The 27,132-nt window shown below is 34.4% G+C and overlaps 1 protein-coding gene across 1 annotated transcript in view; it reads left to right on the top strand.

Annotated features, from left to right (window-relative positions):
* Exo84 (exocyst complex component Exo84) overlaps positions 1-27,132 on the top strand; it is a 230,949-nt gene that overhangs the window by 194,447 nt on the left and 9,370 nt on the right. Inside the window, exons 14-15 of the mRNA XM_090391515.1 lie at positions 9,939-10,167; positions 16,413-16,603. Of these exons, the coding sequence (XP_090247641.1) occupies positions 9,939-10,167; positions 16,413-16,603 (420 nt within the window). The remainder of the gene's footprint in view (positions 1-9,938; positions 10,168-16,412; positions 16,604-27,132) is intronic.

Here is a 27,132-nt window from a genome sequence, read left to right as displayed (position 1 = left end):
ACTTTTGTTTAGCTAGTTTTACACACTGTTTAGCTTTCTTACATTTGTCTCTGTATTCTGTAAGAGTAAAAGCTGACTTATTTGCCAGGAACTTTTGATATGCTTTCTTCTTTTCCTTCACTGCCTCTTTAACTTCCTGTGTCCACCAGGGAGTTCTGATTTTTTTATCCTTGCACACAACCTCACCACATGCCTCTCTGGCAGAATCAATCAATGTTTTCTTCAGAGTTTGCCACTGAATCTCCAAGGTTTGATTCCTGTTCTCAAACTCTTTCATTTTCTTTTCAATAATCTTTCTTTATTTTAGTCTACAGTTCACATCTGAGAGCTGTTCAACTTTTATTCACTTTAAAACTTTGTTACATGTTATTCTTTTCAATATGAAATTCAATTTTATCCTGCTCAAGACTAAATAGTGATCACTTCCAATTTCAAATCCTCTGTACACTCTGGTGTCCTGCACCAGGGGAAAAAAACATCACTATCAACAATAACATAGTCAATGAGACTTTTCTTATTCCTAGCCTCTTCTCTCCATATGAATTTGTGCACATAAAAATGTGCACAAATTCACATGTTAGTAATAACCAGTCCATGTCCTGAGCAGAAATCCAACAGATATTTGCCATTATTATTAGCTTTGCTCTTTTCTCCAAATTTTCCCAAAATATTTTTGTATTTTTCACAATCATTTCCTACTCTGCTATTTAGATCCCCAACAAGGACCAACTTTTCCTTTTTAATTGTGTCAGTTGCTTTTTCTAAAGTCTCAAAATATTCCTCCACTTCTACCTTAGTAGAACCTTCTGTGGGACCATAGGCACAAATAAGTCTCATTGTCCAGTTCCCTATTCTCATATTTGCCCACATTACTCTACTTGAGACTGACTGCCATTCAAGAAGATTAGCCTCGTATTTTGTGTTGAATACTATGGCTACTCCTTCTTTTCCTTGATTGTTATTGCCTGAATATAACATTTTGTATTTATTGCTCAGAAAGATCTCACCAGTTTTGGTCTTTTTTGTTTCAGTCACCCCTATTATGTCAATCTGGTACATATCTAATTCCTCAGCTAGCTCCATTTCTTTGCCATTCAGGCTTCTTACGTTGATAGTACCGATCTTTAACTCTGGTGATGTTGAGTTATGGTTTGTTTTCAGATTTGTTCCAGTAGCTGACTTTTTGCTGTTCGCCCTGGTTCCCTGGCGAAAACAACGGGGGCCTTGTTTAACTGGGCGACGCCCCAGCCAGCATGAAATTTTGTCATGTTGTACCATCATTTTTTATTTTGGTTTAACCAATAAGAATACAATTTGGTTGGCTAAATCCCAAATTGCCAGCCCATCCTCGTTCGTCCAGTATCAAAGTAGATACCCAACAGGGTGCACCACGAGAAGGTGAGGATTGGACATTAGGTCAGAAGCACTGGTCGGTTCTCCGCATTCCTTTAAAGGCTATGCGGAGGTCTCCTCTCAGTTATACAGCTTTGACCCTTAAGCACCCCGAAAAGAAACTTTAGAGAAATAAAAATTCTGAAAGAGAAACTTGAAAAACAGCCAACTGGATTCAAGTGCAGATTGAATTTTTACTAAGGACAAATAATCAAGAGATCTCTCCTTAAATTGTTTTGAAAAAGGAAACATTTCTTTCCAACTCCATTTGAAGTCACAAAACCTTGAACACAATAGTGCCATGTGTGGGCAAGTGATTAGGAAGAGAGAGAGAGAGAGAGAGAGTATCTGTTAGTTTTTCTTGGATTGCTGGAGAGATTGTCATTGGGGAATATGGCACAGGGAAGGCTCTGTACCAAAGAAAAGCAGCAGGTGGAATATAAAAAAGAGGATAAGAAGTTAGATTGATAACTTTGAAGCAGAACTATGGATGGATGTTAAGTGTTTGGCAGACCAATGCCCATTAAAATACCTATTAAAAATAAATATATACCTATTTATAAAATACCTATTCCTCTTCTGGATAGTATCAGCCATGTTTAGAGAGGTTTTAGGTGTCAAAAGCTTTGGAAATGTCAAGGGGCAACAGCACAAGTTTCTTCAAACCTTTCTATGGTAAATGTCCAGTGGTGAGTGATGTCAGCTTTTGATTTTGAATGGTGGAATCCATACTGGTAATTTATGATTAATTTGTGGGCCTCCAAGTAGTGAAGGAGTTGGCTATTGATAACGTTCTCCATTATTTTGGAGAGAACAGAGATGATGGCAATTGGTCAGTAGTTTCACAGTAGACTTCTTTCCCTGTTTTATGCAATAGAATGGATATGAGATTGTTTTCATGTATTGGAATATGTACCAGATATCTATAATAAATTATAGAAATGATGCAGGATGGGTGTTAGCTCTCAAATACAACGTTTAAGAACAATTGGGGAGATGCCATCAGGACCAGAAGACTTTTATAGTATCCAAGTTATTTAGTAGTTTTCTGATGCATTTTTGTCGAAAAACTGAAGGAGGCATATGGTGCTCGGATTCCAGTATGGTAGGAGGTGATTTCTCTTGGTCATCTGTGCAGGAATTTGAGGAAAAGAGTGATGCCTCAGGATGAGACAGAGGTGGAAGTGCAGGAGAGCAGAAGTTGCCTGCTTAGCAAGTGACTAGAAGGGCACAGCTTCCATTTGGACAGTAGGTGAGTTTTCTGCTGGTATCCTTTATGAAATAAGATTTGGATCTACTGATGATTGATTTGCATATGTTGTGTGCTTTGGTATAGGCAGAGTAGGAAACTGGAGTTCTTGATGTGAGCTACATGCAGTAAACTGAATTTTTTTGCTCTGACTGCTTTGACACATTTTTGGTTGAACCAGGGCTTGTAAAGTGGATGTGGATTATGAATTGAATGGGGAATGAAGGTCTTCATACTAGTGAAAATAATTTCTGTGACTCATTCACAACAGGTGTTAGGATCAGGTGAGTAGAAGCAATTGTCAGACCAAGAAAGGTTAAGTAGAAATTCCAGAAGTCATCCCAATTGGCTCCTTTGTAGTGCCAGATGATGTGAGGTCAGAAGTGGTTGGAAGGGAGGCATTCTCTGAGAGAGGAGACTTGTACAAGATTGAGGTCTGAGTTGCTGAGAGGAGAGGTGACCTGCTTCTCATCCTGCTTGGTCAGGGGTGTTGGAGTAGGAGAGCCAGTTGGAATTGTGGACGTTGTTGAAGTCATCCAGGAAGATGACCTCACTATTTAGATAGCTGGATTGCAGGTGGTCAAGTTTCATGGAATGGAATGTGAAGACATCTGAGTAATTATTAGTTTGGAGGCCAGTAAATGCAACAAATGAAAGTTACTAGATGTGGCAATATAACTTTGAACCAGAGAAGGTCAAAAGAAGGAGATTCTAAATGAGCCATTCTCTGGCAGGCCATGTTGGATTTTCACAAAGGCATAGGTGCCACCCTTGTGGGGAAAATAATCATGAAGTGTGTAGTTAGGGCACTGTTGTGGACAGCAGTAGATGTGGCTGTGATCTGGGTTTCTGTCAGAAATTAGATGTCTGGTCTGGAAGACTGCAAATGATGGTGGACATCATTTATGTTTATGTTAATGCCATGGATTTTAATAAAGTGGATGTGAAAGTGAATTTTTTAGTGAAGAGATTTGAATGATTTGTATGTTGTGGCTGGTTGTGATATGACTTTTTTGATGGGATTAGTTTATGAAGAAGATTCACTTTTATTGCAGTGTCACTGTTATTGTTTGTGAGAGTCTTTATAAGTTTGATTAGATGGAAGGATATAGAGGAACGTACAGTGAGAGAAGATAGACTTTTGAACCTGACATTCATATAGAGAGAAATCAGCCTCCATGCCATGATGTGGCCTCGACAGTGTCCCCACATACCACTACTCAGACTCCCTCTCTAGGCATAACCTGGCAGAGTATGTAGCAGCGAGCTTATGCACCAGTTGATCAGGAAACATCCTGGCTTGTTACTGACGAGTTCGGGCCCATGCACTAACTGGAAGCTGGCCTTCTGAACCACTGTGTTTTTAGACACGTATGCTGAGGATTCATCAGAATGAATTTATATAGAATGAGAGAGAAATTAGTCAAAACACTAGTTGTATATAAAATAGTATTCAAACCATTAATTATTGATATGATATACCTGGATCGAGAAGTAGAATTGTTGATCTAGGGATCAACAATTATTTTGTAGATAATTGTAGACTAGAGATCACAGATATGAGAATTCTGTAAATATTATGGAAGTGAAAACAGAAACATCAATGGCAGAATCATATTAAAAAGTACATTAAGAAGGAACTTGACATTGTTAGCTAGAATGTGTAAGCAGAATTGATCTCATATTGTATGGTCACTTAAACAGAATGAGAGAGGAAAGGTTCACAAAGCAGGTATGTAATATCAGAAATGGCAGGAAAAGATCCAGAGAAAAGCCAAGATTTACATAAATTTATGCAGTTAGAAGTGGTTTAGAATACCACAACATAAGATCTAATAATATTGAAATTCTAATCGATAATACACTAAATTTCCTATTGGAAATTGTCAATAGGAAGTTAGTATTGAATGAAAATTAAGAATTTTAAACACGTTAACACAAGAATATTTTAATATTGCCAAATATTTCAGTCTGAAACTAACAGACTATTCTCAGTGGCTTGATAGGAACAGTTTTTATAAGGTGGAATACAAACAATTGATCATTCAAAAGTAGAACGAGCTGTGTGATGTTACATTAAAGAGAGGTAAATTTCATCAGAGTGATGAATAAATTATAGGTATTAATTCACAATTTCATATAACAATCTTAATTTATAAATTCAATTAAAGATAACATTAGACTAATGTAAGAATTAAATATTCTTGTGTTAACGTGTTTATAATTCTTAATTTAATGTCACAAGTATCTCTCAAGAATAAAAAGTTTATGTTATTTTTATTATTATTGTACAGGTGCCTCCATGGAGTCCAGAAACTCATCACTGGAGACCTAAACTAACCACACAATCTATCATACCTCTCCTTGAACCCATTAACAGACAAAGCACTCACAACTAATTTTGGCAATTCATTCCACTCATTCACAACTCTCCAAGCAAAAAGTCTAGTCCTCACACCCCTACTAACCACACCTTTATTCAATTTCCAGGGATGACCCCTTGTTCCTTGTTCTGGCCCCCTCTAGCCATGTGCTGAAACATTTCCCCTGCATCAATCCTATAAAACCCTTTAAGCAACTTAAATGTTTCTATCATATTCCCTCTTTTTCTCCTATGAACCCTTCTACAATCCATCCACACACTCTCAATCTATCTTCATAGGGAACATTCCACAGACCACTTCTTGGTCACTCACCTTTGAATTCTCTCCACTGCTTCCTCATCTCCAAGAAACCCAGGGGACCAGACTTGAGCACATTAATCCAGATGTTGGCGTATCAAGGCCTTATAAAGAGGTATAACAACTCTTCCTTATCTCTGCATGTTAATGTGTTTTTCAATAGCCAAGTAATCTTATGGGCTACCTTAGCAATATGTCCTCTAAACTCTAACTCTCTGTCTACCACCACCTCTAAATCTCTAGCTTCCTCTATTTCATGGAGTACAGTGACATCAATGTGATGCACAGCTTGTTATCTGTTTATCCCAAAATGCATAACTTGACATTTCTCCACATTGAACTGACACACATTATCTTTTGCCCATACAGATAGCCTATTTAATTCATCTTGCAAGCTCTCCACATTGTCTAGATTAACTATTACTCTACACATTATATTAACTATAACTACTACTATTCCTAATTTTGCATCATCATCAAACAACTGAATATTTCCTTTCAAGTTATTTCCTATATCATTTATGTACAAATTACACAGTAATGGTCCTAGCACTGAACCTTGTGGCATACTACTAGTCACCTGTTTTTGCCTCGATTGTTCCCCTCCATATACCACTTTTTGATATCTGTCCAGCGGCCACCCTCTTATCCACTTAACCAGTGAGATATCCATCCCCATTTGTTCTAATTTGCATAACAGAGTTCCATCTGGTACTCTGTCAAATGTATTTGAGAAATCCAGCAGAATCACTTATAGCCATTTCCTTTATTCAACTCAGAGGCCAGTTACACCTAATTACTTAGGTGTAACTGGCCCTTCACAAAGCCATGTTGCCCCCTCATACAGTTTCATATTTTTATTCACCCATTCTTGAATTATCTTTTTTAACAATTTTTCCAGTACTTTTACCACCACACCTCAGATACTGATTGGTTTATAATTTGCTACTGCAGTCTTAGAACCTTGCTAAGGCAAGGGAATTATTTTGTCCTCTTTTCACTCCCTTGGAACCCTACCAGAGCCAAGACTTAAATTAAAGGTGTAGTCAGAGGAATTACCATTTCTTTGCGCATTCTCGCAAAACCCGAGCTGATATCCCATTTAATCCCACAGCTGTATGTACATTGAGATGCTACAATATCCTAAGAACCTCCAATTCATCCACTTCTGTTCCCACATTAGTGTCTGTTACATATATTAAAGCAGTAACCTCACTAGGATGATATAGCCTTGCAAAGTGGTCACTCAGTGACTTGCCTGTTTTATCAGCTTCTGTCGTCTCATGAATATCATTATTAACCAATAAGGTTAATCTTCCATTGCCATTCTTCTTACTTTTCTACATAATGAAAGAACTCTTTGGGATTTCCTTTGGGCTACTTGGCTAGATTCTTGTCATAATCTGATTTTGCCTTCCTTGCCATGCTGGTCAGTTTTCTTGCCTGAGCCTTATACTGTTCATGAGTTTGCCAGTCATCTTTCTCTTTATAATATCCTCCACAGCATTTTCTTCTCCTGCAGCTCATGCTTAATGATATTACTCATCCATCTAACTCCTACTTGATTAACCCACCTTACTTTAGGTATACAATTTAATATTGCTTCCTCTAGATGACCCTTAGCTATCTCTCATGTACTACTAACATCCTTACCCTGCAGTACTTTTTTCCATAACACAAGTTTAAGCTTTTTAATTTGAATATTAATAACATCATAGGATCTTATATAATTTTTGAAAATGCATATCAGGAATTTGATTGTGGTAAGGAAGTATTGTAGAATGTGGTAAAGAAAAATTAATTAGCAATTAGATCTAGGGTTTCTTTGATAGGACTGACATATTGAGTAGTGCACAATATTCTTCTGTTAAGGAGTTTGCTTTCTGTTTTTCTCATTTGAAGAGAAATATTTTATGGTAATAGCGATGTAGTTTATGTGGATTTCAGCAAAATCTTTGAGGGTGTTCCTTGATGTGAACCTGCTGTTTAAAATGTGTTAAATGGATAATAACTGTTATTTTGTGAGATGAAGAATTGGTTGACATGTTGAAACAAGCAGTAGTATAATAAAATTAGAAATGAATAGCTTATGTAAATGTGTTTATACAAAACACCATTTTGTATAAACCTATTTAAACCTATGCTTTTAAGTCATTGCCTAGTTGAACCAACCTTATGTAAAATGCAAATTTTTTTCAATTAAATAGATTCCTTTGACAGCAACAACTTAGTATTATTAAAATATTGTGATCTGTGACAGATATGATAGTGAGTTATCCAAAGAATTATAAATAATTATGGTCATCCAAAGAATTATAAATAATTATGTTGTTTCTTCTCTAGAAGTAAATCTCATATTCATCATTAGCAGATTTTCAGAGTATATCACTATCTCAAGGACAGTTGCCTTCAGTAGTCACTTGTTCATAAATTGATTTTCTTTGTATCAGTGAAGGACATACCAGATCCATTATCATTGCAAGTGTATAGTAGATTCCTTGCTCTTCTAGTGTTTTGTATGACTGACTGACAAGATTGATAACTTTTTGATAATTAATATTTGGTCCTTTTCACTAAATATGACACATTATATTGGATTTATTGGACCATGATTTTGATAAACATATATACATAATTGTTAATCATGGTCCAATAAATCCAATATAATGTATCATATTTAGTGAAAAAACGATTATGTATATATGTTTATCAAAATCATTGTCTAATAAATCCAATATAATGTATCATATTTAAGATTGATAACTATTAGTCAAAAACAACATCAGAGTTTTATTTGATATTTGGAGCCTGAGTTGTGCCTTGTAGATATTCCCATTTTCACAAGACACACAGCACAATAGAAAATAAATAAAGTACTACACAAAAACAAATTCCTTCTTGAAAGAAAGCTGAAAACATTTATTGTATAATGGAATCAAAACACAAATGACCCTCTGTTTTCCAGTTTGGAAAAATATTTTTTCTCAATATCCCTCACTGCTACTGTTTTCACTTTATGTATATTTACTTTTTTGGTGTTTAATTACAGCATTACTGAATGATTGGACTCCAATGGTAATTAAACAATTCATTTAGAATGTTAAATTCTTAATATTCTGTTCCATTTTTTTGTGTAATCAGTTTGATATAATCTACACTTGACTATCACTATAGTGAACTAATAATGACTTTATTCCTTATGAGCTCCTTTGGGAATAATTTGTTATAGTGGAAAGTTTGCTGTAGTGAATTTCTTTTAAAGTGACTAGAGTTGCTAGTGTTTTGACTAAGACTTTCTGAAAAAAGTGTTATAGCAAATGAATTCTTTCTAGTAGTTGATCTGTAGCAGCTTTCCGTGTTTTGTTCACCTGCACTAATAAAAACATTTTTAAAAATATTGTTTTGAATAAACTAGATTATAATAAGTTATTTATATCTAATTTCATGTTGCTTCCTCACACTTCAAATAAAAAACAATTGACAAGAAATAGCATTTAATAAGGAACATTCTAAGAAGCAGATGGTTAGATTAACCCTGCAACGGGCCATGACATCTATAGACATCCAGCTAAATCTGGATACGATTCTATAACACCTGTTGAATAACATGGATAAAAAGTGCAATTTGGCCTCACTATTACATCCACCTCGGTCAGTAGGGAGGTTAAGCCAGGTTGTTTTCAGGGTTTTAGTTGTTTATTATATTATTAATGATTTAACTTCAATTATTAAGAATAAAATCTTTCTCCATACTGATGATTAAATCTGAGAAAAGTACTCGACTGTTTCTGATGATCAAAAGTGCCTTCATGATCATAGAATGAACTTAAAAGATCGAAAGAAAGGACAAGGAATCAGAGTTTACAATTTAATATAATTAAAAAAAATTTCTTAGATGCTTTGAGTTTTTATGTGAATCCCAACCAAAAAGATTGTAAGGCTATCATATTTTTAGTACTATGCCTGAGCTAAAGATTTTATAATTCAGGAAACACTGTTAAACATGGTACTTTGTGGTGCCATTTGAGGCCTCAGTAGAAGCAGGATGATTGTCTCACATCAGGCAGTGAAAATCATTTACTACTTAATTAATGCTAGACAGTTTTTATATATATATATATATATATCAGGAAGCTGATATAAAAATTGATATAAAAATGATGTTTTATGCTTAAAAACTGCAAACTTTTTTTCAGACATTCTGCAACCAACTCTCTTAGTTCATTATTGAGAGTGTAATTAATATTTTGTGTTTTTTATTTTCATACTTTACCTTTTTTTATTGTTTAAATTCATTTCAAATTTATTACAACAGTTATTTAGTTTGGTTAATGTATTGGAGTCTTCGAGATGTATTTTAAAGGCTATCACATAGTGGCATCCATCCAAATAGTATTTAAGCTTTTTTAAATGAAGGATTAGCCACTAAATCAGTTAGCCTAACTAGAATTTAAAAAATCTGACTACTATATATGACATATTTGAAATTAGGTTTAATGATGTGTATTAAATTATATTACTTTTTATTAAATGTCATTTAAGCTTTAGAAAGGCATAGACTTGATGCTTTCTCTGTGCAAATACTTTAAATGCTTAAAATTCCTGCACATTTTCAGCTTTCAGAAATTGGATTAGATTTGTCATTCGCATTGAATAGTTTACTTCAAACAGATGTTGAAAGAATAATCAATGAAACAAAGGACAAGTTATTAGAATCTGTAAAGCTTCGAGCAGCTGAAGATAAATGGCGCCCTCAGAACCACCAGAATAAAGTTGGCATTAATAAATTTTTAGAGGATATGAAAGAAATTGGAATAACAGACATTCAAGACCATTATGTTCGTGGTAAGTTTATTCCAGTATTGCTTTAAAAATGTTTTTTTTTTGAATAATCAAATTGTAAAATTGTATGTCTCAAAAAATATGTATGTTTGGCCACTTGTTCTTTCACTTTCTGGCACAGATGTTCAAATCCACACATCTCATCTCATCCTCAAGGAACCAAGACAATCAGATCTAATCCATGCACAATAATCCAGATATAGCTTTATTAATATCTTAGAATGTTGTACATAATAATAATGCCAATGTGTTCTTCAGCATCTGTGCTTGTATGTATGAGGGAAGAAAAACCTGAGTTTCCAGAAGAAAAACCCTGCTACCTCCATATGAAATTGGCTAACTCACCTTCAAGTGAAAAAGTCCCATTAGGATTCCTCTCATCACAGTGAGAACAAATTCAGTGCATTTCCAGTCAAATGTCCTCTAAACTTCAACTCCCTGTCCACAATTACCATCATAAGGAACATCATTACTGATACTAAACATCATAATTATGAAATTATAATTTATCTGTTTTTCTTATTTCTGTAGATATAGCACCCAGTCTTTAATGGTTCAACAAGAAAGTATCAAGCAAATAGATGATTGTGTTGACCACCATATTCCTGAAATTAATGAAAGATACAATAAAAAACTATTTGTTTTGTTGTTGTGTTTTAAAGTAGACATATGAACCTGATAACTGGCAGTACAAGGAGAATTTATAAGTGCATTGTAAACCATTGAAACTAAAATTACTAAAATTTGTTAAATACTTCTTTCATAATAAGAGATTTATGATGGGACTCTCACCTCATTGTTATGCAGTGTTCATCATTCATTATGGAAGAACTTAGGAAGACTGCCACTGTGTGCTAGTAACTCTTCTTCTAAGCCCTTTTATAACCATTTTAGTTATAGGCCTTCCCCAGTTGTCTCCTCTGTTTGAAGGCTTCCAATGCACGCATTCTCCAACTATCTCTTAGGTCATCTTCCAGTTGTCCGGCATTTGTCTTCCTTTATGTGGATGCCATTGAGTTATTGTCTTTGTCCGTCAATCATGTTTCATCTGTGCAATGTATTAATAATAACTTTAAATAATCCTAAACTCACAATAAAGTGAGTTTAGGATGGTTTAACTGTTTTAAAAATTGAACTGGACTACATAATGTAAGAATAAGTGGAGAATCTGCCTAGTGTGCTGATAAAGATTCTGCTGCCAAGTTTCCTGAAGAATTACAAAGGATAATTCAGGAGGGTGATTATGACAATCATCAAATATTCAGCATCGACAAAATTGGTCTCTTTTGGAAGCTTATGCCAACAAAAACTTTCCTAGCTAAAACTGAAGCATCTCAACTAGGATACAAAGTATCTAAACATCATCTTACGCTTTTATTAGGAGGCAATGCAGAAGATGACTTTAAACTTAAAACATGTTAGTTTATCATGCTCAAAATCCAGGATCTAACATTATTGAAGAAATCAGCTCAATTGGAAAAGAACTTGTATTTAATGAACTGGATAATAATGATGTGAGAAACTTGCTCAATTCCCATTCAGAACAGTTAAGTGAGAATGATCTCCTTCAACAAGAAGAACAGCATGCGTATGAAGAAGAGGAGTGTGAACAAGCAGAGAATGTTATGACTAAAAAGCTAACTACAAAAGAACTCGAGCTAGTTTTCAATCACACTGAGCATGCTAAGGAAATTTTGTTTGATGCTGATATCCTGATATGGAACAAAGCTTCAAAGTCTGCTGAAATCTTGATAAAGCGATCGCCAGCTATCTCAAATTGCATGACAAGATGAGCACTATTCAAACATCTTTATTTTTATTTTTTTTTTTGTAAAAAAATAGTTCAATCAAATGCTGACAGATATTAGTCAGTGAAACATGTCGGATATTAAACTATTATTTACTTGACTAACTTGATAAAGCGATTGCCAGCTATCCCAAATTGCATGACAAGATGAGCACTATTCAAACATCTTTATTTTTTATTTATTTATTTATTTATTTTTTTGTAAAAAAATAGCTCGATCAAATGCTGACAGATATTAGTCAGTGAAACATGTCAGATATTAAACTATTATTTACTTGACTAATATACGGAATTAAGTCTTTAATTTATTAGCTCAATCAAATTTAGACATTAAATAAAAATTTAAAAGCAATTGATTATTATTAATTAACTTTTGTCGATTTTATCCTCTAATATTACTTATGCTGTAAATTTTTTTTTTTCAAATTTATGCTAACTGATGGATGAATTATAATTATTCTTATTGATATTTTAAGGATACTTGTGACATAAAGATTGAATAATATAAGCACGTAAACACAAGAAAGATATTTAATTAGCCAAATATTTCGGTTCTGAAAATTGAATATTTTTAAATGATCTATTGTTAGTATTCCACTGAAGATGGTCTACAATTTTCAGACCGAAATATTTGGCTAATTAAATATCTTTCTTGTGTTTACGTGCTTATATTATTCAATTATTCTTATTGTTTATTTCATTCGCTTAGCGCGCATTAATGGATGGATTAATTAATTGCATTAACCGAGGTTTTCCTGTCTTGTTTATACTGCTTTTGCTGTTCTTGCTATTCCTGTTCTTATACTGATTCTAGATCCCTCCATTTCTGTACCTTCTCCATCAGTTTGATATTCATTTGTCTGTTTAATTTTCTGCAGTAGGATTTTATTATTTTTCATCCATGCTTTGAAATTGTTTGAGCAATCCTATCAGTTTTTGTAGCGTGTCTTACAGAAATCAAATCATTATTGTATATGAATTTTGAGTTGCTGACCATTCCATAGCTGAAGTGTCTATTTCATAATCTTCCAAGGCATCTCTCTAATAACATAACTCTCTAAACTCTGTATATAATGGATTTGCCCAATATTCCTCCACTTTTAACCATAATTTATTGAATTTGGTGATTGGGTAAGTCATGTTAGTTTTTTTTTATCATGAACGGAAAAATATATACATAAGTAGTAGACAAATATAAGTAATTAAGATACAGAATTTGCTTACTTTGGAAATAAATTCTCTAATGAAAGCAGAAAGTTCATATTCTTTGCATATAGTTCAAGAGACAAAATAAAATACAGTAACAATTGAAAATTATAGCAAATGTTATAATTGATTTGATAGTATTTAGCCTTACAGATGTTTGAGGATAGCTATATATGCCATCATCTAGGGAAATGATTATGAGCAAGATGGTTTCCCGTTGCCTTCCTTGCCGTACTATATCCTATGACTGTAGCCTGTGTGTTCACGGGGCCGGTTTGCCTGCTTGCGGGATGAAAAATCCCAGATAAACTGGTGGAAAAAACCCTGCTATCCATGCCCAAAACCAGCTAACTTGGCTATGGCTGAGGAAGACACTTAAGTTCCTCATGCCATCGACAGGAATCGAACCTAGGACACTCCTTCCTCAGGCATATGATTGCGAAATGCATAGCCACTAGGCTAACTACGTGGAAAAATGTTATAATACATGACATTAAATGTTGGGATATGCTCAATCTGTAACTATTAGAATTCTACAAAATATCACTGAAATTATTATAAAATAATAACTTATTCAGCACAGTCATGAAGGGTACTGAGTAAGATAGCTTCCCAAAATTGTGAAAGTTTCAGACAATTCTGTTTAGTCTATTCCTAGAAGTCTAAAACCTAGAAGAAAATGGGTAATAAACATCAAGAGTATAAGTGATCTGAACTTTTTTACAGAAATTTAAATAACTTGGCTGCTGATAGATTGGACTCAAAAACTATTGTTCATGGTAGCTGCAACCCATCTTAGGCGATTGAGAAAGATGTTGAAATTAATAATTACTTTATTGTTTCTCTAGTCTTACACAGAGTTGCCAATTTTAAGGTATAATAGAGCACGTCAAGGAGTTTTGTGCTCTTGAAAAATGATCCCATTAATGGAAAAGAAATGTTTAGCCTCTTCTTTCCACAATCCAATAATAAAGCCATTGAGTCCTGGTTGTCTTGATTAGTTAGAATATCTACTCTCCAATCAGCCAACTAAGGCTGTGGATTGGAATCCTGCCATAGGCATAGATGTATGTGATTGTCTTTAAGTGGTAGATGAATTTCATCATCCAATGTGGGACCACCACCCCGCTTTATTGGAGGCCTGAAGTGGCTTGAAAAAGTTCCATGTTAAGAGCAGGGTTTCCGGACTATATAAAAATAAATAAAAAAAAAAAAAAAAAAATCCTTAGCCTGCCAACAATATACGAATGTGGAATAGGTTTACAATCTTTCATGGGTAGAAGTCACATAAAGAAAGATACCAGGAGATAATCCTCACATAATTCTTCAAATAATTTCTTGGGCTCCCCATTGCTTTTTACTCTGTGAATTAAGTTTTTCCTTAATTATTTTAAAAATTTTTGTTTTATTATCTATTCCACTTATTGTGGATCTTATTTTGAGTTTCATTGAATAATTTCCAGAAGGACTTGCATTGGGAGGCTGTTAGATCTGGTAATGTGACCAAACCAGATGAGTTGTTACCTTTTGATTTTTGTTCTGATCTTATCCCTTGGACCAGTAAAAGAATAGAATCTTTGTCTCACTTCTGAATTTGCAATATGATCAGTATGTATTTTTAAGAGAATCTATTTGTTGTAAAGTGAAAAATTACTATTACATTTTTAAATGATACCTAATATAAATATAGTGACATCAGTTCCTGTTACATGTTATGATATTCTGATTAGCTGGTTTTGATAATATTTTTTACTGATTATATATAATTAGCAGTGTTGTATCAGCCCTTTTATCTAATAAATAAAAATGAATTTAGAAATTTTAAAAATAAGTGCGAGAATAAAAGAGAAAGCACTTAGGAGTGTAAGCACATCCCAGCCTATTTGAGAGGATGGAGAAGATGCATCAGTTGTTGGACTACTAGTCTTTCCCAAACTCTCAGTAACCACATATACCTCTTTTAAAATTTTAGCAACACTGTAGTACACTCTCTCAAGCAAATGCAATCCTGGATAAATTATATATATATAATTATGAGAGACTAAGGAGGCATCTTTCAACATAGCCATGGCTTGAGAAGCTAGTGAAGAATGTCAGTAGCACATGGGAAGTGGTTAGAAATTGTTTGAGAGAAGAAATATCTGATTGCATACCAAAGGTCAAGAGCATAAACCAAGCGGCAATTCAATGGATAAGTTGAGATATAAAGCAAGAGCTGCAAAAAAAGGAAAAACACTGGAGGGAATATAAAGAAAAAGTGATCAGCATGCTCATGAGTGGTATGGTACAAAAGACTAAATCAAATTATGAGAGAAAATTAGCTAAGTAGGATAAATTAGTAGGATAAATTATATCCAAAGTAGGATAAATTATATCCAAAGTAGGATAAATTATATATATATAATTATGAGAGACTAAGGAGGCATCTTTCAACATAGCCATGGCTTGAGAAGCTAGTGAAGAATGTCAGTAACGCATGGGAAGTGGTTAGAAATTGTTTGAGAGAAGAAATATCTGATTGCATACCAAAGGTCAAGAGCATAAACTAAGTGGCAATTCAATGGATAAGTTGAGATATAAAGCAAGAGCTGCAAAAAAAGGAAAAACACTGGAGGGAATATAAAGAAAAAGTGATCAGCATGCTCATGAGTGGTATGGTACAAAACACTAAATCAAATTATGAGAGAAAATTAGCTAAGTAGGCCAAAGTAAACCCAAAAGAGATTTTTCATTATGTAGCAAGTAAGAGGGAAAATGACTATGGTAGGATGACTCTAAACAGTACCCTTTGTAGGAAGGTGACTGAACCCAAAGAAATAGTTGAGTTGCTGAGTGATCATTTTGCAAAGGTGTATCATCCAGGTGGAGATTTTGCAGTTGCTGATGAGACAGAGATGCATGTCAAAGTAATATAGATGAACAGGAGGTAAACACACTAACAAGTAATGATAGGGAAGTTGTTATTCCTCTTCATAAGGCCATGGTTCAGACTCATCTTGACTACTGTGCACAGATTTGGTCACCTGGGTTTCAAAAGGATAGAGATGTTGAAAATTTATTATAAGGATAGAGATGTTAGAAATGGTTTTTATTTACTGAATCATTTTAAACCTTTTAATATGTACAGGCTATACTTGTACACGCTATACAAGTATAGCATGTACATTTGAATTGTGCACACCAAAACCATTTAATTATTAAACAAAATTACATCTCTTTAAATATTTTATTTCAGAGGAATGCTGGGTGGACCTAACTGTCAATACAACTTCTTTTAGTAAGACATACCTGAATTCATTGGATGATCTGTTAAAATTGTATATGCCATCAGTTCATCAACTTGTTTCAGATGCATTAGCTGTTACTTTTATTGCTCAATTAAATCATATAAAAGTTTCACTTCAAAGTGAGCTTTATAAAAATGAGGTAAGATTTGGTAAATTTAAACAGCTTTTATTTAATAATAATTTTACCAAACATAAGTCATGTTAACAAGATTGATGGTTCTATAATTTAATAACACATGGATTATATAAAATCGTAGAAGAACATAGAACTTTGATCTTTTTTATTATATTACCTTGTAGTACAGTAATGCTATTAAATCACTCATAACTGAGTGATTTAATAGCATGTTTATATAATGAGTACAGTTAAGTATATCAAACACTCTCATAGGAACCAAGAAAAAAAAACTTATATTGGACTAAACACACACGTAACCACAATAATATGTTTTAATAAGTAGATATTTCATCCTAAGTATCATAGGACATCGTCAGTACAGTTAATTCAAACTAGACTAGGAATAACATACAGTTAGGGCACATGATTACAATGGAATCCCAATATGCATGCAGTAGCATATTACAGAATTAAATTAAAATATGTCTGGAGAAAAAAAAGATTACATTAAAATAAGATAACATATATAAAAATTTTTTAACACAATTTTGTATGACAATTTCCCATACTTTATGGATAGCAAGAACATCATTACAGTTCTGTGAAGTAGGCCTTCAGCACTTTCTTTATATAAACGTTCATGTTTATATAAAGATCTATATAGAAGTTTTTCTTTTTCCAATTTTATCCTATGGTTTAGGTTTTTAACTCCTTGTTGTGCGAGGCCAGATTTCTGCAGTTTGATAAGACTGATATGGTCTTGATGTTCCGAAATGTGTTTATTAACAGATTCTATCTGTCTGTCCATAGTAAGACAATTTACAGGAACATGGAACCCTGTACATGCCAGGTAGCATCAGAGGTGAGAGTTTGTCTTTAGGAGAAGGTAACAAATTATAGATCTGGTTGATTGGTTTCTAGGTAGCAGTAAGTTTGTATTTCTTCATAATTTTTGAAAGATGTTCAGAGATGCTTTTGGCGTAAGGTATGGGAATCCTATGGGCTTGTTCTTGTCTAGATAGATGTGTGGGAATATGAATTGGTATCTAGAACAACAGCAAGAGGTCATAAGTTTGCCTTCACCTAAATGCATTCCATATTTAGATTTTATACACAACTTTGAAAGAAACATATCAGCCATCTTTCCAATATTGAAGCCAACAGACTTCATTTCAAAATAGCCAAAATAATGTATGATGCCAAACCTTCAGACTTGAATATCCCACCATCAGAATTGAAAGCTCTTACCTCCTTAAAACGTAATAGAAACATAATCATCACCAGAGCAGACAAGGGAAATACCACTGTTGTTCTAGATACCAATTCATATGACCGAAAAATGAATTTACTACTCCGAGATCAAAATACATATGCCAAATTTGATTATGATCCTACAAAAAGACAGCTCAAGAAGTTACTTGGTGAAACCACTTCCTTAGATGAAGAAACAATAAAAAAACTCAGGACATACCATGCTAGGCCTCCTACAATATATGGTTTACCTAAACTTTACAAGAATAACGTTCCACTCATACTCGTCGTGGATTCTATTAGCAGCCTGACTTACAAATTATCAAGATTTTTATCTGACCTTCTTCATCCTTTCATAGGCCACTCAGCCTCATCAATTAAAAATTCCACAGAGTTTCACACAAAAATAAAAGACATTCAACTGTTGGAAACCAACATGCTAATTAGCTTCAACATTGTCTCCCTCTTTACTAATATTCCCCATAAGGAAACGATAGACTTGTTAACTCAAAAATTTCCACCCGATATTGTTGGATTATTCAAATTTGTTATTATGTCCGGATATTTCACTTGGGAGGAAAAAATTTACAAGCAAGAGGAAGGAACAGTAATGGGGTCTCCCTTGTTGCCAGTCTGTTTCTAGAATACCTTGAAGAAAAAATTTTCACCTTTAAACCCAAACCAAAAATTTGGCTATGATATGCTGATGACGTCTTTGCTGTCTGGGGTCATTCTGAACAAGAACTACACCTGTTTCTAGATGAAATAAAACCTCTTCATCCTTGCATCAAATTCATGCTAGAAAAAGAATCTCCACAGGGTATCTCCTTTCTGGATTTACACATCCAAAGAAAAGAAGATGGTTCCATCTTCACATCTGTCTATTGCAAGCCAACATTTTCAGGTTGTTACATTCACAGTTCTTCTGCTCATCATCCATCTGAAAAATTTGTCATCATTAAATCATTAGTAACCAGAGCACACAGATTCTGTTCCTCTGAAGAAACTCTAAACCAAGAATTGGAAATAATTAAAAATACAGCCATACTAAATGGATACAATCCTAAAACAACTCAAAAAATCATCAATCACTTCTGCACACATCAATTTGGACAAGAACAAGCACATAGGATTGCCATACCTTATGTGAAAGGCATCTCCGAACGTCTTTCAAAAATTATGAAGAAATACAAACTTATTGCTACCTTGAAACCAATCTACCTGTTACCGTCTCCCGAAGTCTCACCTATGCTACCTGGCATTTATGAGGTTGCATATTTCTGTAAACTGTCTTACTATGGACAGACAGGTAGATCTGTTAATAAACACATTTCGGAACATCAAGACCATATCCATTTTATCAAACTGCAGAAATCTGGCCTCGCACAACACAGAGTTGAAAACCCAAACCATACGATCCATCAGAAAAAGACAAACTTCTACATAGACCTTTATATAAACATGAACGTTTATATAAAGAAAGGGTTGAAGCCCTACTTCACAGAACTGTAATGATGTTCTTGCTATCCCTAAAGTATGGGAAATTGTCATACAAAATTGTGTAAAATAATTTTTATATATGTTATTGTTATCTTATTTTAATGTAATCTATTTTTTTCTCCAGATATATTTTAATTTAATTCTGTAATACGCTACTACACGCATATTGGGATTCCATTGTAATCATGCACCTTAACTGTATGCTATTCCTAGTATTGTTTGAATTAACTGTACTGACAATGTCCTATGATGCTTAGGATGAAATATTTACTTATTAAAACTTATTATTGTGGTTACGTGTGTGTGTGTTTAGCATGAATACTCCACAGGTTTCATTGTACAATAAATTGCTATATTGGGTTTCCTTTGACATAGCACTGAAGTAATAAGTCTTTTGCCCAGACCTTTTTGCTTATCTGTAGTGACTGAGTTTGTCATAATAGCTGTACTAGATGACTGTATATCAAACAACACAGATCAGTACTACAGCATAGCCTTATCAGCAGAAATTTGGTATTCCCAAGTATAATTATTAAAATGCATATTTCATGGTACAAGGTATGTTTTAGTCAAATCCAATTTAAAAAATTACAAAATGAAAACACATTTTCAACAGCTAAAATTCATATCATGCAATATAATGATTAATTATTATTATATATGGCATATCCGTAGATTATCTGGAGAGTTGTTGCAGGATACCCAAAATAATCTCATGTTTGAGGCTTAATGGAGTAAAACAGCACTAAGAAAGGATTAAAATAATATTTAATTCTTCCAATGTTTCATCTTAGTCACTGAGACATTGTCAGGGAGTACAATATGATACTTGTAACACACACACATAAAGGCAATACAGTGAAACACATGGAAGAAAGACTAGAGTCCTAACTAGGTGAGGTACCTGTTGGCTGCCTAGGATTTAAACTGGGATCTCGAAATATTAGTGTTTCCCTTATGAAACAAGGAAATTAACTGGAGAGCAAGTGTTAATTAAATGATTCAAAAGTGAGTTTTGAATTAGGGGATGGGAATGAAATAAATGTTAATAGAGTGGCAATTATCAATGTCAGGATAGAAAATGTCAGAATTAATGTTGAATGTGCTGGTGGAAATGCAGGAGAACAATATGAACATAAAGAAATAGCACATTGAATGTTATCCTTCACGGGACAAAGTGTGAAATTGAAAAGTTGCAGAAGTGGCAGAGATTAGCAGGGCTGAGAAGAGAAAAGAAGCAGGGCGGGTCTCAAGTAAGAATCGAGATCATAGAACAAATGAGAAAAACAAGTTAAGGAGAAAATTATGTAGGGAGACTCAATGATCACAGAGTATTTAATGAAAGTGTAACAAAATCGTGTTTCCCCTGGTGCAAAAATTAACGACATTAGTCATGCCATTCAGATGCAACAAGATAAGGTAAAAGAATTAATTGTCTTGGTTGGCACTAATGATCTAAGAGGCAAGACGTATCCTATCAGGAAGAATGTAAAGGAGTTGATAGACAAAGTAAAAATGAAAAGCTAGAAGGTTAAGATTGTGAGTCTTCTGCTATGTTATGACAGAGCTGAATGAAGGAGGGAGGACATTGATAGCAAAAGAATCAATATGCAGGTTGTGTAGAAAGAATGATGTAGAATTTGTGGATCCATAGTCTGTGTTTGATGGAATGACAAATTTGTATAATGTTGATGGACTACATCTAAATGGTTTTGGTGTTAGGTGTCTAGAGAGAGAGAGAGATTTGTTCAGCGAGCATGCTGAAGGGCAAATTCAGGAAAACTTAAGCAATTAGGGTGGAAGCAATTGAGTGTCTGTGAAGGCACCCATGAGGAAAATGAGTGTGAGAATGACCAAATGCAGAATCTATTCTTTAAAGCAAAAATATTGAATATCATAGTGATATCATAGTGAATATCATAGGTGATTGAAAGGGATGCTGCAGTTTCTATATACTAATGCCAATAGTATCAGGAATAAGAAGGAGGAGTGGTTGGCATTGGTTATTGCAACCTCACCAAAACTTATAGGCATTAGTAAGACTTGGCTTACTAATGATGCAGTTACAGGGATATAACATGAAGGGTTTTAGTGAAGATAAAAAAGATAGGATTGGCAGAGCCTGCTAATGATTGTGGATGAATTGCAGCCTAAAAAAATAGGACATAGCCCAGAGGCTGGCTGTTCATTTGAAGCAGTCTGGTGTGAGATCAAAGCCAGTGAGACAAAATATACAGTTGGTTTTTGCTATAGGCCTGGAGGTTCTGGGAATGTCTGAATCACAATGAATCACATCTGAATGACTTGAAGGAAGGAAATGGAATTTATACACCTAAGAGATAATTACTTGAGGCAGCTTGTGATAGAGATGACTTGGGGTATGAGAGTATTGGACCTGGTCATAGGATTCGAAGAGCTCTCCATAACCAAGGTGGCCACGTTGCCTCTGATTGGTGAAAGTGATTATGCAGTCTTAACTTGTAAAACATGAGAAATATTCTGTCAAGAAGGGGTATATGAGGAACTATAAGATAGTTGATTATGACAAGCTTAGGAGGAAGCTTGAATCTCTGTCATGGCATAAAACCTTGCAAGGGAAGGATGTTAGTAGTGCATGGAAGATAGTTAAGGGATTAATCTAAAACAGTGGTTGGAACCTTTTTTCTGCCAAGGGCCATTTGGCAGAAAAGGCTATTTATAACATCATTCATGGGCCATACAAAATTATCAACTTAAAAATTAGCCTGCTATATTTGGTAAACATTTAATTAACTCACCTCTAATGTGATGGCTGGAACTGCTTCTCTTTGGTGAGGCGTGTGATGTTAGCTGGTATTGATGTTGTTGCTACTCGCAACAGCTTTTCTGGGTTTGTGTCGGTCAGTCTGGAGCACAGTCATCTCTTTGCGAAGGTAAGTTTTGAAAAGAACTGCTTGCAGTAGTAAGTTGTTCCGAACATAGATGCATATCTCAATGTATGTCTCCTCAAAGTGGGAAATTCATCATTGCTTATGTAACGTTTATAGAACTCAAGCAGTGGGAGATTGTTGTACTTAGCTTTCAGCTCATCATCGCTTTACAGCTGAATGATTTCATGTTGTAAGTTATCAGGCACATTGAACGGTGTAGCAAAGATGTTCAATTCCATTTGTTTACTTTTCACCTCCTTGAATTTTTTATTAAATGCCTCAATTAGTTTTGCACATTCACCAGCATGGTGGGGAAATGCACCAAGTTATATGCACCACAGCCTTAATTTAGCTTCAAATGATTTCATGTTTGAAATCAGGGAGCAGAGAAGCTAGTTGGGGCTTTGCAGCTTGACGCTCAGCTCTGAGAGGTACTTGGTAATGTCCACCATGAATGCTAGATCACATAGCCACTTGCTATCATTTGAGTTCCCTGACAGGTTTTCCCTTCATCTCCATGAACTACTTGACTTCATCCTGTAGTTCATAAAACCTCATGAACATGTTCCCGCGACTCAGCCACCGCACTTCACAGTGATAAACAAGATCACTGTACTCGGACTCAAGATCATTTAGTAACTCCTTAAACTGGTGGCTGTTAAACTCTCTGCTTTTGACAAAATTTATGCATGACACTACTGTTGACATCACATTGTTGAGCCGCAATGACTGTGCACAGAGACTTTCTTAGTGTATGAGGCAGTGGCATATAATTAAATCACTTGGATCAAGACTGAGACAATTCAGTTCTTTCTTGACAAATGCAGTTAACCATTTTTGTGAGCCAACCATGGCTGGAGCTCCATCTGTAGTAAGGCCACTTAAATTTTCCAATGTTAGCTCAAGTTTTGTCATTGATAAAACAAGTCTCTCAAACAAGTCCTCACCTCTTGTAGTGCCATGCATGGCTTTCAGTGACAACAGTTCCCCCCCCCCCCCCGTGTCAAACTCTGCAGTTATCACACGAATGAAAACGGCCAGTTGTGCAGTATTCGTTTTGTCCGTTGTCTTGTCACAAGTCAGAGAGAAAAATTGGAAATCTCCTGCAGAATCTTTCAATGTTTTTTTCAATATCTTGTGCTTCTATGAAGCCTCAGCTTCTTTGCGATTAGCTCGCTCACTACATATCTTATCTGAATGACATTATCTTTGTCACAATGAGGCCTAGTGAAAGCAGCATGTTGTGATTCCAAACTCCGCTGAAGAGCATTGATTTTATCCAGATGCATTTGGCCTCCCAATTCGTTGAGTTTAGCATGTCTTGAGCTGTAATGACGCTCCAGACTGACTTTTTTTCATTACCGTTAACGCATTGCCACAAACTAAGCACTCAGGTTTGCCTTTGACTTTAACAAAAAAATAATCATTTGTCCATTTCTCTTGGAAAGATCGACACTCTGCATCAACTTTTCTTTTCTTTGTAGTCGCCATTTGTATGATGTCACACCACTTAAGTTTTAATAACTATCCAGTGTGTGTGTCGCCAGCAACGTGATTATTTTGCTTTGGTAGCTGTTCTAATCCTGCATCTTGGATTTGGAACATATCCAACGTTCAAGCCATCGACTCTCAAGGTCTTCTCGAGAGTTGATGGTATGAACGATAGTACTCAATTAAGTACTATCCTGTATTAAGTGAATCATTATTATGATTCACTTAATACAGGGGTCTGCAACCTGCGGCTCCAGAGCTGAATGCGCCTCTTTGAATGAATAATTGAGGCTCTTTTCGTTATTAAACAATCTATTTTTGAATAATGCAAAATTAATGTTATTTATCAAATTAGAAATAAAAACACTAAATTTAGCATTTGCAATAAATTAAGGACATTTTACATTTAATCAAGGACATTTTACATTAAGTCAAGGATATTTTACAATTGAAAATAGTACATGCAATGTTGAAAAATTAATACTTCCATGTTTGACCTCTTTGAAATCATACACGATAATCCTTCTTTACATTCTATTTACATTTTACAAAAATTCTACTTTATGATGGATGTGACTTCCCATTTAAACGCACTAAATAAGAAACTACAGGGAAAGGGAAATACAGCAGTTTTGCATTTAGAAGAAGTGATTTCGTTTGAACAAAAATTATATTTGTTTGCGACAAACTTAGAGAAAGGCACATTAATACATTTTCCTACGTTGAAGAAATATCAACAATAACAAGCTGATAATAATTCCATAAATTTAACCTTTTTCAAAGAAATTGTGGTAAATATGCGATCTGCATTTAATGGGAGATTTGAGGAATTTAGAAAGAACAAGGCAACTATGTCATTTTTATTGCGACCACTTGAAATTAATCCTGCCAAATTAAATTTTTCACCTTCTGCTGGAATTGATTAAGCTGCATTTCAACTTCAGTTAGAGGACCTGAAAATCCAGGATTTGTGGAATTCAAAATTTAGAAATCTTAAAGCTGACCTGGAGGAGTTGGAAAGACAAAAATCTACCTTTGCAATACAAAAAAATGGTCTGAAATAGAAGATATTAAAAAGCAAGATCAGATTGTATTTGATACGTGGAATTGTTTACCGGACACTTACATTCAGTGATTTCAAACATACGCATTTGGATTTCTATCGATTTTTGGATCGATATATTTCTGTGAACAAATATTTTCTAATATGAATTTTATTAAAAGTAAATGAGAAACCTACTAAACAATGTGAGTCTTTCGCCATGTTTGAAAATGAAAATTATAGTGTATTCGCCGCGTATTGAGAAACTATCCCAAGAAGTTCAACAGCAAAAAAAAAGTCGCACTAAGAAGATATTTTAAATTTTTAAAAAAAATTAAAGAAATAGGTATGTTATTGGATTTTATACATATGTTTTTGTAAGGAGGAGCAAATCTTTGTTTTATTATTTAATATTTAAAAATATCATATATTTTGTGTGACATGCCACCCCTGCACAAATAAATCCACATGTAAAAATCAACATTCATAAAATAGATTTTTAATTAAAATATACCAATTCTGCCGTACAAAACGAACACCGTGGAAAACGCACAAAAAACCCAAGAGAGCCACATGCAACCTGCGGACCATTGGTTGCTCATCACTGCATGTGGCTCCCTAAATTTTTTTTTAACAGATATAATTTTAAAAATGGCTCTTCAATCCAAAAAGGTTGCCGAACCCTGATTTAATATAAATTTATGTTGCTATGATTATGATTTTGTGGGCCTTATATGGCCCATGAGCCTGACGCTTCCCACCCCTGATCTAGAAGAATCAATATTACATTGTATACCTAAGGTAAGGAAAGTTAATCAGGTAGGAGTATCAGGAAGGATCAGTAATATCATTAAGCATGGGCTACAGAAGAAGTAAATGCTGTGAAGGATATATATATATATATATATATATATATATATATATATATATATATATATGGAGAAAGGCGACCAGCATGGTTTTCAAGCCAAAATCAGATTACGAGAAGAATCTAGCCAAGCACGCTAAAAGGAATCCCAAAGAGTTCTTTTGTGTCAAGTAAGAGGAAGAATGACTATGGAAGATTAACCTTAATGAGTGCTGATGATGATGAGGTGACAAAAGCAGATAAAATAGTTGAGTTTCTGAGTGACCTGTTTGGAACAGTATATCATACAAGTGAGGGTACTGCTGTGACATATGTGACAGAGACTGATGTGGAAACAGAGGTGGATGAATTGGAGGTTCTTAGAATATTGCAAATCTTAAAACACACCCCAACTCAACATCGCCAGAGTTAAAGATCGGTACTATCAACATAATAAGCCTGAATGGCAAAGAAATGGAGCTAGCTGAGGAATTAGATAAGTACCAAATCGACATAATAGGGGTGACTGAAATAAAAAAGACGAAAACTGGTGAGATCTTTCTGAGCAATAAATACAAAATGTTATATTCAGAAAATGACAATCAAGGAAAAGAAGTAGTAGCCATAGTATTCAACACAAAATACGAGGCTAATCTTCTTGAATGGAAGGCAGTCTCAAGTAGAGTGATGTGGGCTAATATCAGAATGGATAATTGGAAAATGAAACTTATTTGTGCCTATGGTCCCACAGAAGGTTCTACTAAGGTAGAAGTGGAGGAATTTTTTTATGCTTTAGAAAAAGAAACTGTCACAATGAAAAAGGAAAAGTTGGTCCATGTTGGGGATCTAAATAGCAGAGTAGGAAATGATTGTCAGACATAGAAAAATATTTTGGGAAAATTTCCAGAATACAAGCTAATAATAATGACAAATACCTGTTGGATTTCTCCTAAGGACATGGACTGGTTATTACTAATACCATTTTCCAACATAAAAATGTGCACAAATTCACATGGAGAGAAGAGGCAAGGAATAAGAAAAGTCTCATTCACTATGTTATTGTTGATAGTGATGTTTTCTCCCTGGTACAGGACACCAGAGTGTACAGAGGATTTGAAATTGTAAGTGATCACTATTTAGTGTTGAACAGGATAAAATTGAATTTCATATTGAAAAGAATAACATGTAAGAAAGTTTTAAAATGAATAAAAGTTGAGCAGCTCTCAGATGTGCACTGTAGACTAAAATACACAAAGATTATTAAAGAAAAAATGAAAGAGTTTGAGAACAACCAAACCTTGGAGATTCAGTGGCAAGCCATGAAAAAAACCCTGATTGATTCAGCCAGAGAGGCATGTGGTGAGGTTATCTGCAAGGATAGAAAAATCAGAACTCCATGGTGGACACAGGAAGTTAAAGAGACAGTGAAGGAAAAGAAGAAAGCATATCACAATATTTTTCAAAATATTTTGATATCAAAATATAAATATTAAAAAATTCTCTATACAGA

This window comes from Typopeltis vanoorti, chromosome 4 (genome assembly GCF_054136105.1).
Source record: "Typopeltis vanoorti isolate ZY-2024b chromosome 4, IOZ_Tvanoo_1.0, whole genome shotgun sequence".
Taxonomy (NCBI): Eukaryota; Metazoa; Arthropoda; class Arachnida; order Uropygi; family Thelyphonidae; genus Typopeltis; species Typopeltis vanoorti.
The sequence above is the reverse complement of the archived record's forward strand: the minus strand, read 5'-3'. Positions and strand labels throughout refer to the sequence as shown.